Source organism: Piliocolobus tephrosceles, chromosome X (genome assembly GCF_002776525.5).
Source record: "Piliocolobus tephrosceles isolate RC106 chromosome X, ASM277652v3, whole genome shotgun sequence".
Classification (NCBI taxonomy): domain Eukaryota; kingdom Metazoa; phylum Chordata; class Mammalia; order Primates; family Cercopithecidae; genus Piliocolobus; species Piliocolobus tephrosceles.
Window position 1 is genome coordinate 68,582,598 of NC_045455.1, and position 12,863 is coordinate 68,595,460.

The 12,863-nt window shown below is 40.8% G+C and overlaps 1 protein-coding gene across 12 annotated transcripts in view; it reads left to right on the forward strand.

The window, feature by feature from the left end:
* Window positions 1-8,441, forward strand: part of RCBTB2 (RCC1 and BTB domain containing protein 2) — a 45,391-nt gene extending 36,950 nt beyond the window's left edge. For 6 of the 12 annotated variants that reach the window (XM_023187305.2, XM_023187302.2, XM_023187301.1 and 3 more), the window contains 2 exons: window positions 1,205-1,335; window positions 7,162-7,601. In XM_023187305.2, the coding sequence (XP_023043073.1) occupies window positions 1,205-1,335; window positions 7,162-7,302 (272 nt within the window). In that variant the 3' untranslated portion in view covers window positions 7,303-7,601. Of the gene's footprint in view, window positions 1-1,204; window positions 1,336-4,615; window positions 4,787-7,161 lie in introns of all 12 variants that reach the window. The other 6 variants (XM_023187300.1, XM_023187297.1, XM_023187304.1 and 3 more) reach the window with 3 other exon arrangements.
* The last annotated feature ends 4,422 nt before the right edge of the window (window positions 8,442-12,863 follow it).

Here is a 12,863-nt window from a genome sequence, read left to right on the forward strand (position 1 = left end):
TGGCTTCCACTCATTTCACCAATGACAAACTAATTCTGACATTCTTTATGCTAATTACAAATCCTCTAATGAAGATTCAGAAAAACAAATAGAGTCTTTCAGATGCTAATTGACTGCTTCAATTAGAGTACTTCCTATCATTCCTTGGGGTAGAATAAAATTAATTTACATATATCACCTCACCCAGTCTACATTGAATTACTTGAAAATAGGTGACAGGTAATATAACAGGACTCACCTGCATATATAGATGATATTTAAAACCCTGGGGCTGGAGTTCTGGGAAGTAAGTGAGAAAAGTATCTGAAAATGTAACCCTGGGGCACTCAAACATTTGGAAGTCAGGAAAAATGATTCAGCCTAGAGAACTGAGGAGCAACTAATTAAAGAGAAGAAAAATGCAAGCAGGTGACAGAGTGCCCTAAGGAGAGCATTATCAATCATAGCAAATGCTGTGTAAATGTCAAGTAAGAGGAAACCGGAGAACATGGCACCCTGGAATCCACTGTGACCGCCCCAGGTGTGATTGCAGTAGGGGTGGGGATGGGATTCTGCTTGTAATGGCTTGAGGTCAGAATGGGAGGTGGGAAAATGGAGACAGCAGATACAGACAGCTCTGTCTAGGAGTTTTGCTGTAGGGAGGAGCAGTGGGATAGGGTAACAGGAGGAAGACACATGTCCATGAAAGGGTCTCCCCTCCTCTCCCCTCCCCTCCCCTCCCCCTCTTCCCCTCCCCTCCCCTCCCCTCCCCTCCCTTCCCCTCTCTTCACATCCCCTCGCCTCCCCTTCCTCTTCTTTTCTTCTCTTTTGTTTTCTTTCTTTTCCCGGCGGGCACTCTTACAGCATGTGTGTGTGCTCCTGGGAATGGCCCAGGAGAAGCTGACATTGAGATTGCAGGGGAAGGGGTCGTTCAAGGTGCACATGCTTTTTCTTTTTTTCCTAGGAAAAAATTGTTCAAGCTATTCTCCCTGTGCTCCTGTTTTTCAACAGCTAATGATTTGTGTATCATATTTGCTCAGCTTGGCTGTCATCCTGGGTAGAGCCCCACACTGCAGTGTAAGTGTCAGTCAGCATCAGTCTACGCAGCGCTTCACTGAGGATTATATCCAAAATGCTGTCAAAATCATCTCTGAGTGGCTGAGTGAGTGAGTGTAAATCAGGATGCTTGAAATCACTCCCCCTAATAAACACCTCTTTCCAACAGGACTGCTAGACTTGGCTACATTTTATAGAGAAAATCGTCTGAAAAAGCTCTGCCAACAAACTATCAAGCAAGGCATCTGCGAGGAGAACGCCATCGCTCTGCTCTCGGCTGCAGTGAAGTATGACGCCCAGGTAAGGAAGCCTGCTTCCAGCAGCTGGCCTCCTGCAGAAACGGAACCGAGGTGCCTGCCTCATACCTTAAACTAAAATAAAGTCTGGATAGAGGAAAGATTGAATTTTTTTTTTAAAAAAGAAATAACAAGAGTACTAGACAACATATAAGTGAGTATTTATATAACGTTGGGGTGGACATCAAAGGCAGAAGCCATAAAGGAAAGGATTTATAGCTCCGATTTAAAAAGATAAGAAACTTTTATCCACGTAAAAATACCATAGAGAAAATTAGAAAGTAGTGAGACACTGGGAAAAATATTTGCAACATATAATGAAGTCTGTTTACCAGAGTGAAAAACAAAAAGAGAATAGGAAAAGTTTGGTTGAAAGAAATGGACCAAAGAACAAATGGCTCTATAAACAGACAAAAAACATAAATGAAAACAAGGTATGGCTTTTCACCTGTCAAAGCAGGAATACATTGTTTTGGAGACAATGTATAAGATCAGAATAATGGTGTTCTCCTAAACTACTGATGAGAGTACAAATTGATATGGAGAACAACTTGGTATAATATGTGTTAAACACCTTAAATTAAAGACACAATTCTTCAAGGAATTCACTCATAAGTATTTATCTTGAGGAAGTAATCATGGATTTGGACAAAGACTTAGCTTCAAAGGTGTTTACTGCAGCAGTTTATAATTTTGAAAAATTAGAAAAAGGTTAGTGTGAATAGTGGAGGCTTGTTTATAAAATGTTAATATCAAGAAATTATGCAGCTATTCAAGATATATCACTAAGTGAAAAACTATTATCCTGTTTTTATTTTTTAAAAAGGTATAACTAGCTGAATAAAAAACTAAAGTCATTATCTACATAGAAAAAAAGACTGAAAACTATGCTTAGTGGTTATCATTGAATGGTGGGATTGTGGATGATTTTTATTTTCTTCTCTTTGCTTATTTTTTTTGAACTTTTACAGTCACCATGTATTGTTATGATAATAAAGAAAGGAAAGAAAACCAATCTTAGAACCAAATCTTTAGGAAACAGGCCATAACATCTTCAAGTCAATTTCCTTTTGGTATAAGGATATCCTCTCCTTTGGTCAAAAAAACAGAGACATTTTAATAGATGAAAGGTTATAACTTTTTTTCTGTTTATGTAAATAATACTATGCTTGTTAAAGAAAATTTGTAAAAGACAAAAAGTGTGAGGAAGGTAATGACTCATCAACTAGAGAACAGTAGCACTTTCATATAGCAGCTTCTGAGTTTTTGTTTTATGTCACATTATGTATTTGTAAATACTTGAAACCTAGATTTTTTTTCACTTAACATTTAAAAAAAAATGCTACTTCAAAACATTGACATTTAAAAGCACAGTGAATGTTTTGTATCAAGGCAATAACATATTGGGGACTTACAACACAGAATGTTTCATGGGCAAACAAAATCCATGCACTTTTCCTAGTCTGTTGTTTAGCGTCACTGTGATGAACCATGGTGATGGAGGGCCATCTCAGATGTCAAGATGGCGCCACGTGGTGTTTGCATCTGAATCAGGCTTCATTTTTAATACTTTTTAAAATTAGGTACTTTTTTAAGGTACTTTTTAAGCTACCTTCCAGCTCTCTGTTTTCTAGAAAGTAACCTCTTTGAGGCATGGCGGGGACTTTGTTTTGCTCACAACCGTATCCCCAGTGCCTAGGATGGTGTCCGACACATAGTAGGTACTTATTAAATACTCCTTTCATGGATGTTCAGTTTTGCCTGTAGAGATGCACTGTTTTACCACAGCCTGTCCAGCTAATTGTTGTACCCTAAATTACTATAATAGACTACAAGTAAAATAGACTGTATATATACTTAATGTAAAATACAAGCTTTTGTAAATAAGGAACAGTGCCGTGTTTGATTTGCCTAGCTCAAATAAGCAAGAAATGGGCTCTTTCCGCAAATTATTATCCCTCATGCTGGACTGTCACTTAGTATATAATTCATGTGAGCCAGGGATTATTCTAAGCACAGTTCATATTTCATTTACTCCTCAAAACAACCTTGTAAGACGTAGGCATTATTATATTAGATCCAGTTTATACATGAGAAAACTGAAGCTTGGGGAGATTAAGTAATCTGCGTAAACTAGTAAGCTGCAAAACTGGATTACATCCAAGATTGAGCAAATTTTAAAACCGCATGTTTAACTACAATTCTCCATCGTACTCAGTATTTTGAAATCAGGAGTATTTACACATAGATTCAACAGATATTCACTGAGTGCCTGTTACATGCCCGGCACTGCCCTAGGCACTGGGGTACTGCAGATGAACAAAACAAACCAAAATCTCTGCCCTTGTGGGAATTTCTGGTGAGGGGAGACGGGTGATCAATAAATGACTAGGATATATTTAGTATGTCAGATGGTGACAAGTGATACGGAAAGAAGTAAGCCAGGGAAGACAGCCTAGGGAATGCCCTCCTGAGAGGAAAGTTGAAATTTTAAATACAGTGGTCAGGGAGGCAAGACATCACTGAGCAGGCGACTCAAGCAGAGACCTGAAGGAGGTGTGGGTGGTGTGTTCGGGGAAAAGCAAGCCGGTGTGGATGGAGCACAGTGGGGAGGGAAGTAGCTGACGAGGTAGCGAGATGGTGCGGTGGAGGTGCACAGTGGCGTGTGTGGGAGGAGGCAGGGCCCGCAGAGCCCATAGGCAGGTTTCAGGAATCAGAGTTCCAAGGTGAGTGGCTATCAGAGGGTTTGGAGAGGAGCAGATATGATCTGATGGGCATTTGAAAGTAATCCTCCTGGCTGCTGTGTTGGGGGAGGGGAGAGAGAGAGAGAGAGAGTGTTTAGGGGAAGGAGAGTACTTAGCAGGCTGTATAATCCAGTAAGTGATGATGGTGGATTGGTCCAAGTTATCACCTGTGGGGATGGTAAAAGTGGTTAAGATTTTGAATGCGTTTTGAAAGTAGAGCCAACAGGATGTACGGATGGATTAGATGTGAGGAAAGAAAAAAGATGACTGAGGAGGTTCTGGGCCTCAGCAGCTGTAAGGATGAAAGTGGCATTTATTGAGCTAGAGAAGATAGGAGCAACATTTTGGGGGAAATATAAGGAATTTGGTTTTGAATATGAGAAGTATGTGATGTCTGTTAGACATCCAAATGGAAATGTCTAATAAGCAAATTGGATAAGCAAGCCTGGAAGTCAGAGAGAAATGTACTGAAGTCAAAGCTATGAGGCAGTGACATGAGACAGGTTTGAGGATTAAGTCCTGAGCACTCCGTGCTTACAGGAGATAAGGAGACACCAGCAAAGGAGACTGAAGAGGAGTGAGCAGTAACGGAAGAGAGAAACCAGCAGACCGTTTCCTGGAGGCTGGGAAAGAAAGCGAAACAGGAAGGAAGAAGTCCGAACCACACCAGATGCTGCTGGCGGGTCTGCGGGGAGAGCTGAGAACTGACCAGTGGGTTTGCCGATGGGAACGCCTGGGGGGCCTTGGCAAGCAGTTTTAGCGCAGTGAAGCGGGGAGTCTGATCGGAACGTAGAAGTAGAGGAACTGAAGATGGGGAATAGAGGCAGGTTTTCATGGTAATTTTGTTATAAAGATAAAAAGGAAGAGGTTTGGGCGCATTTGAGGTAAAACATCTTTACTTTTTTAAGATGTAGGAAACGGAAGCTTGTCTAATGATGCAAATGACTCAGTGAAGGGGAACAAGCCAGTGATGCAGGGGACACTTGCTAGAGCAGGGCCCCTGAGTAGGTGGAGCAGTGGGATCTAGTGACAGAGCAAGGGCTCTGCTTTCTATAGGGTCTTGGATCGTTGATCCAGAGAAGATTGCATCCACAGGCCTCTCTGTAATAGGCAACCAGACGTGGTGGGGAGGGCTTGTGGAGGTTCTTTTCAAGTGATTCTGGTTCTCAGTGAAACAGGAAGTCATGTCAGCTGAGGATGAGGATGAGAGGGGAGATGTCAGGCTTACGGGGAGAAGTATGGGAGTCCTATAGGAAAATGAGCAAACTAGGAGAGTGTGGTAGGACTTCAGGACAGAACAGAAGGCCCCACTTTGAACATAAAGCCACAAGGAGTGGTAGCATTCAAAATAGACTACAATTCTTTAACTGAAAAATAATGGGGGCCTTGTTTTATATGAACAGAATTCCCTTATAACCAGTACCCCCCATGCCAATTTATTGAATTCTTAGACTCACAGGCACTCTTTCCAAGTCCTGTCCTTAATTTAATGTTTAGGGGAAAATCCCACTCTAGAATAAAGTAAAGGAGCATGGATCCAAGTGATAACTTTTTAGGGCTTTTTCATTCTCCCATTAATTAGCAATTTTCCCGCTGCTGTCCAGATCTGTGAGGCGTCAAACTGCGCCTCCCCCTAACTCAGACACATTCCAATGTGTGTGGTGTAGGTATGAATTTCTCCATTCCTCTCTGTAGAGTTCAGCCGAAGAGATGATGCATCTCTCTCTGGTTTCACTTTGATGTGCTATAGGCAAAAATGCCATTTCTAAACACTTAAGCAACAGCACATAATTTTAAATGGATCCTTGGCTAGTCAGCGTGTGTCAGTGAAGCACATTTTTATGTATAGTATGCTGTGATGACAAGTGGGTGCGTGAATTTTCCCTGTGTATCACTGAGGGCTTACCTGGAACAGAGACACATCATATTGCTTGTGTAGTACCAACAGCCTGCTCGGTTATGTTCAGGCGTGAAATAAGCATTTTCCTAGTATAGTTTCTTTCTTTTCTTAAAAGAAAATGTACCCGTCGGTTTATGTGTACATTGGCAAGGCTATCAGCATTGCTATTTTTTTCTATTTTTTCCATCTTCAGCATTTACTATAATTTATATGTCTAAAGAAGAAAAGGCTATCGTGTGTAATGTGCATATGTAATTGCTTAGAAAGTGTTTGGGGCTTTTTAAAAAAATTTTTTTAAATTTTTTATAAATTACCTACAGTAGCTTGGAGAGGAAAGTTAAAAATTGACCACCGCCTAGCGGCATCTTGTCCTGGGCCAAGTAGCCCAGGGTTTGAGGCACATCGGAGGTCTCAGCAGCCTGCCCTCACTTCTCCAGGGCCAAAAAGCATCTGGTCAGCCTGATTCTGATTTTCAAGTTATAGTTCTAATCAAGCAAATTATTACAACATTATTCTTTGGCCCAGAGTGCATTACAGTAAGCCAGAAAACACCAATCTGTCGGGTCTCTCTTACCAGAGCCTTAGAAGTCATGATTTCTTTAAAGCATTTTCCCAGTTGAGATTATTGAAGGCATATGTAGTGTGATCAAATCCATTCATCCCATCCTGTGTCGTCTCATAAAGGCAAAACGCAGTGACCTGTTAATGACTTCAGAGCAGCAATTTCCTGGCATTACTGCTTTTTATGGCTTACCTTTTTGTTCCACCAACTCTTTACAGACAGACATACTTAAAGACCCTGATATAAATATAAAATAGGAGTATAGGGCTTTTAACAATTATTGAAAGTGAAATCAACAGTTGCAAATATTGTCACTAGACAAAGTTACCAAAGAATTCACACACTCACTTGCCTATCTCTAGAAAGAAAAAGTGAGATTCTTTACCTAGGTTAGTGCGGAGGAACTTGAATGTTACTCTGTGCTATTTAAATTTTTACAAGCATAGATGATTCATATTTGTTACACTTTTTATGACTATTCTTTAGGTATTACCATACCATCATTTCCTCCACTTGGCTGTCAAATTCTTTTTCCTTGCCTAACGTGTTTTAGCAATTTTCATGCTACGCTGCATTGAATTAGGAAATATAAATTTATTAAATGATCTTTGTTGTTGTTCCTAGGATTTAGAAGAATTCTGCTTCAGGTTTTGCATAAACCATCTGACTGTAGTCACACAAACTTCAGGTTTTGCAGAAATGGATCATGATCTCCTGAAGAACTTTATCAGCAAAGCAAGCAGAGTTGGAGCCTTTAAAAATTGATCCCATCTGCAGGAGAGGAGTTTTTGAGGCTTTCCATTTCCCCTGCAAAAGCCAGAGATGAATCACTTCTCTTTAATTAATAGTATGTATGATGAGCTACATTTGGCTGAGTACTTGTATCTGTCAAAAGAAGGATGGTGGTAAGTGGTCTTTGTCTGCCTAAATCCAGAGTTTATGTAGAAAGCATTGAATGTTCTGATCAGATGTGATTAAGGTCAAAGAAAAAAAATGGAAATATCTTATTTACCATTTCCTCTTTTGAATCACTTAAGTTGGACGCCTTTGGTACCCTGGTCTCAGTATATGCTATTCTGGCCCAAATGTTCCATTATTCAGCTAGCTGATACAGCATAGATAGCTTGACAAGGAGTGCTGTCCTTACCACATTTTCAGCACTCAGCACAGTGCCTTGCGTATAATAGGCACTCAATGTATTATAAATCTGAGAACAACTTTAGTTGTGGAATACTGGGGGAAGGAATAACGTTCACAAAATAAACTTAAAACAGCCTGTAATTATTGAGGTTCATATTATTCTGGTATATCATTCTGAGAAATTGTGGCTAATTTAAAACATTGTTTAGAATTCACAAAAGGCCTTGGCAATTGAATTGTCAGAGGCCCAAGGGCTAATTTTAATTTTCTTTTTACTTGGTGTCGTTCATTAATTTCTTACATGGGATTATGGAGTATGAAGTAATATCTTTGAATGAAATTCCTGGGCTGATCTGCCTTACATAATCACGGAAAGTCCTTTGCTTTTCTTTGTGTTAAGAGGGATTTGCCTCTGTAAATGAAAATGACAATGTGCTTTTCTTGTAGTTGACTTTCATGTCAGTATAAAATAGGTCTCTTAACCTGGCACCAGTGTAACTATAAAGCACTCACTGAGAAGCTGAGAAGGAACTGATACTTACATTTCATGGACAGCATGGACAAGAATGAGATAAATTTATACTTTTTAGATCAAAACAAATTAACTAATTGCAAAAGAGAAACTGGAATGGAACATAGTCTCAGATTCTTCTAACGTGTATCTCACAATATCATGTAATGTAAAGAAAACCCTTTTGGAATTAGAATTCTTGTTCTGATGCTGAACTATTTGATAATAAAGTACTTATTTGCAGATAACAGAACAAACATGTTGGGTTTCTTTTTATCTCCAAACAGCAGCAAAATTATAAAATGTCAACCTCATGTATCTTAGATGTACATAAATCAGTTGGATATATTATACTCTCATAAAGCAGTTACTCAGATAAAGTCTCATAGTAAAAACCACCCTAGAGCACAAATAGCTTATAAACAACCTAATTATTATTCCTATTATTGCCTTTGTCTGCTCTTTATTGGCAAGGTGACTTTTTTGAAGACTATTTTGTAGAGCGGTTTTAGGTTCACAGCAAAGTTGTGAAGAAAACACAGTTTTCCCTTATGCCTCATGTCCCTACACATGCACAGCCTTCCCTGCTGTCAACACCCCCACCAGAGGGGGACATTTGTTATACCTCATGAACCTGCTTGGACACATCCTTATCACCCACAGTCCATAGTTTACATTAGGGTCCATTGTTGGTGGTACACATTCTGTGGATTTGGACAAATGTATGATGACCTGTGTCCATCATTATTGTATCATACAGAGTAGTTTCATTGCCCTAAAAATCCTCCGAGCTCTGATTATTCATCCCTTCCTCCTTTGCCCCAACTCCTGGCAGCCATGGATCTTTTTACTCTATCCATAGTTTTGCCTTTTCCAGAATGTCGTGTCATTGGAATCATACAGTATATAGCCTTTTTCGATTGGCTTCTTTCACTTAATAATATGCAATTAAGTTTCCACAAGTCTTTTCGTGGCTTGATAGTTCATTTCTTTTTAGTGCTGAATAATACTCCATTGCCTGGATGTACCACAGTTTATCCATTCACCTCCTGAAGGACATCTTGGTTGCTATTATGAATAAAGTTACTATCAACATCTGTGTACAGGTTTTTGTGTGGACATAAGTTTTCAGCTACTTTGGGTAAATACCAAGGAGCATGATTACTGGATTATATGTTAAGAATATGTTTTGTTGGTTTTTTTTTTTTTTTTCTAGAAACTGTCAAAATGGCTGTACCATTTCTCCTGTCCATGAGCAGTGAATGAGAGTTCTTGTTGTTCCACATCCTCACCAGCATTAGGTGTTGTCAGTGTTCCATTCTAACAGGGTATTCTCATTCTTGTTTTAATTTGCATTTCCCTGATAACATGATGTGGAGTATGTTTTCATGTGCTTATTTGCTGTCTGCATATCTTCTTTGATGAGGCGTCTGTTCAGATCGGTAGCCAATTTTTAAATCTTTTTAAAAATTGTTTTGAATTCATGGTATATTTTGAGTAACAGTCCTTTATCAGATATGTCTTTTGCAAATATTTTCTCCCAGTTTGTGGCTTGTCTTTTCATTCTCTTCTTTGGGTCACATTTTGAATCCATTATTTCTGCTGTGATTTGGATGTGGTTTGTCGTTTGCCAAAACTCATATTGAAATTTGATCCCCACCGTGGTGGTGTTGGGAGGTGGGGCCTACTGGGAAGTCTGTGGGTCCTGGGGGCAGATCCATTGTGAATAGATTAATGCCCTCCAGCAAGAGTGGGTTCTGGTTCTCTTGGGACTGAATTAGTTCCCAAGACTGAGTTGTTATACAAGGGATTTCAGGCTGGGCGCAGTGGCTCACACCTGTAATCCCAGCACTTTGGGAAGCCAAGGTGGGTGAATCATGAGGTCAGGAGTTCAAGACCAGCCTGGCCAACATGGTGAAACCTCGTCTCCATTAAAAATACAAAAAATTGACCAGGCGCGGTGGCTCAAGCCTGTAACCCCAGCACTTTGGGAGGCCGAGACGGGCAGATCACGAGGTCAGGAGATCGAGACAGTCCTGGCTAACATGGTGAAACCCCATCTCTACTAAAAATACAAAAAATTAGCCGGGTTGCAGGCGCCTGTAGCCCCAGCTACTCGGGAGGCTGAGGCAGGAGAATGGCCTGAACCCGGGAGGCGGAGCTTGCAGTGAGACGAGATTGCGCCACTGCACTCCAGCCTGGGCAACAGAGGGAGATTCCATCTCAAAAAAAAAAAAAAAAAAAAAATACAAAAATTTAGCCAGGCGTAGTGGCAGGCACCTATAATCCCAGCTATTCGGGAGGCTGAGGCAGGAGAATCACTTGAACCTGGGAGGTGGAGGTTGCAGTGAGCTGAGATTGGCGCCACTGCACTCTAGCCCGGTGACAGAATGAGACTCTGTCTTAAAAAAAGGGGATTTCAACGACCTTGGTTTCTCACCACATGATCTCTTTGTGCACGTCTGCCCCACTTTGACTTTCCACCATGACTTGAAGCAGCCCGAGGTCCTCAGCAGATGCAGCTGCCCAATCTTGAAGCTTCCAGTCACCAGAACCGTGAGCCAAATACATTCCTCCAATTTACGAATTAACCCAGCCTCAGTTATTCTGTTATAGCAACACTAAATGGACAGTTTCTCTTTAACAAATTGCTTAACCATTTTCTTCAGACTTTATCTGGTAGAGGCAAAGAGTCTGAGTGTCTCTAGATCTAAATCAGAATCCTGTTTTTAAAACTATATAGTTTTATTCTGTTGTTATTTTAAAAGTAGCATTATACCATTTGTTTTCATTTTTTGATAAGTTTGTTATTTTATCCAACAAAAAAACATGCAAACATGGCAAGTACCTATAGCATCCTTTCTGGCCATTAGACACCCAGAGTCTTTGTTTCTTTGGTCTCTTTCCCTCACCTTCCTGTGCTAGCTATAGCTGACTAGGCTTTTATAGCTTTACAGTGTCTTCCTTTTTCTTATTTCTGACAGGGTCTTCTCAAGCTCCTCAGTGCCTTTTTCTTTTGTGAACTCGTGTCATATAAAAATCGGAACACTCAAAGCGGAACAGGTGAGTTTACTTGGGGATGAAAAATGGACTACCCTTTACACGCTCCACCATGGGTCAGTAGGCATACTGCCAGAGTACAGGTCGTTACTCTGGACTCTTATCCTGTTTTGCTCCCTAAGCTTTGTTTTGTGTAAGTTTGCATGCGTCTTATCTCTGCACACAACAGAATAATCTATGGATTTTTTTTTTAAAGACAGAATGTTGCTCTGTCGCCCAGCAGGCTGGAGTTCAGTGGCGCGATCTCGGCTCGCTGCAACCTCCGCCTCCCGGGTTCAAGCAGTTCTCCTGCCCCAGCCTCCCAACTAGCTGGGACTATAGGCATGTGCCACCACGCCCGGCTAATTTTTTTATTTTTAATAGAGACAGGGTTTCACTGTGTTGGCCAGGCTGGTCTCAATCTCCTGACCTCAAGTGATGTGACCCAACGAAGAGAATGAAAAGACAAGCCACAAACTGGGAGAAAATATTTGCAAAAGACATACCCAATAAAGGACTGTTATCACGCCTGGCCAATCCATGGGACTTTCACAGGATATAGATTCGAGGATTCTAATTCACTGTGTGTGTATGTGTTTTATATATATATGTGTGTGTGTGTGTGTATTATATACACATTTTTTTATTTTTATTTTTTGAGACAAGGTCTTGCTCTGTCACCCAGGCTGGAGTGCAGTGGTGTGATATTGGCTCACTGCAGCCTCTACCTCCCAGGCTCAGGTAATTCTCCTACCTCAGCCTCCCAAGTAGCTGGAACTACAGGCACATGCCACCAAGCTCGGCTAATTTTTTTCTTTTTAAGACAGGGTTTCACCATGTTGCCCAGGCTGGTCTTGAACTCCTGGATTCACACAATCCGCCCACCCCAGCCTTCCAAATTTCTGGGATTACAAACCACCATGCCTGGCCCAAATTAAGTACATTTTTTTTTTTTTTTTTTTTTTTAGACCAAGTCTCGCTCTGTCACCCAGGCTGGAATGCAGTGGTGTGATATTGGCTCACTGCAACCTCTGCCTCCCAGGTTCAAGTGATTCTCTTGTCTCAGCCTCCCAAGTAGCTGAGACTACAGGCACACGCCACCATGCCCAGCTCATTTTTGTATCTTTAGTAGAGAAAGGGTTTCACCATACTGGTCAGGCTGGTCTTGAATTCCTGACCTCAGGTGATCCAACCACCCTGGCATCTCAAAGTGCTGGGATTACAGCCGTGAGCCACCACGCCCTGCCCAAATTCAGTACATTTTAAAAGCTCCACACGTAATTTGATGTTCAGCCAAGAATGGGAATTAGTGGTTGAGCCCTTAAAACTTCTGACGCCAAACAATAAAGAAGAGCTAGTTTTAGATCTGAGAGATGACAGATGAGTCCTGGGTGTGGGTACATCTATCTGAAAAAACAGGCTTCCTTTCTGGTCTTTGAGGATAGGCTTGCCATTGACATTCCTATGGGAAGGAAAAAGATCTCCTTTTAAAATTTTCCTTCTAACAGATGAGTGTTTGAAGAACCTTAGTGATATGTGAGAGAAAAGGTACATTTTCATAAGGACACTACTTTAGAAATTAATGGATTCTTTTTTTTTTTTTTACACAAGTTTATCTTAGATTTTCCCAAAAGTT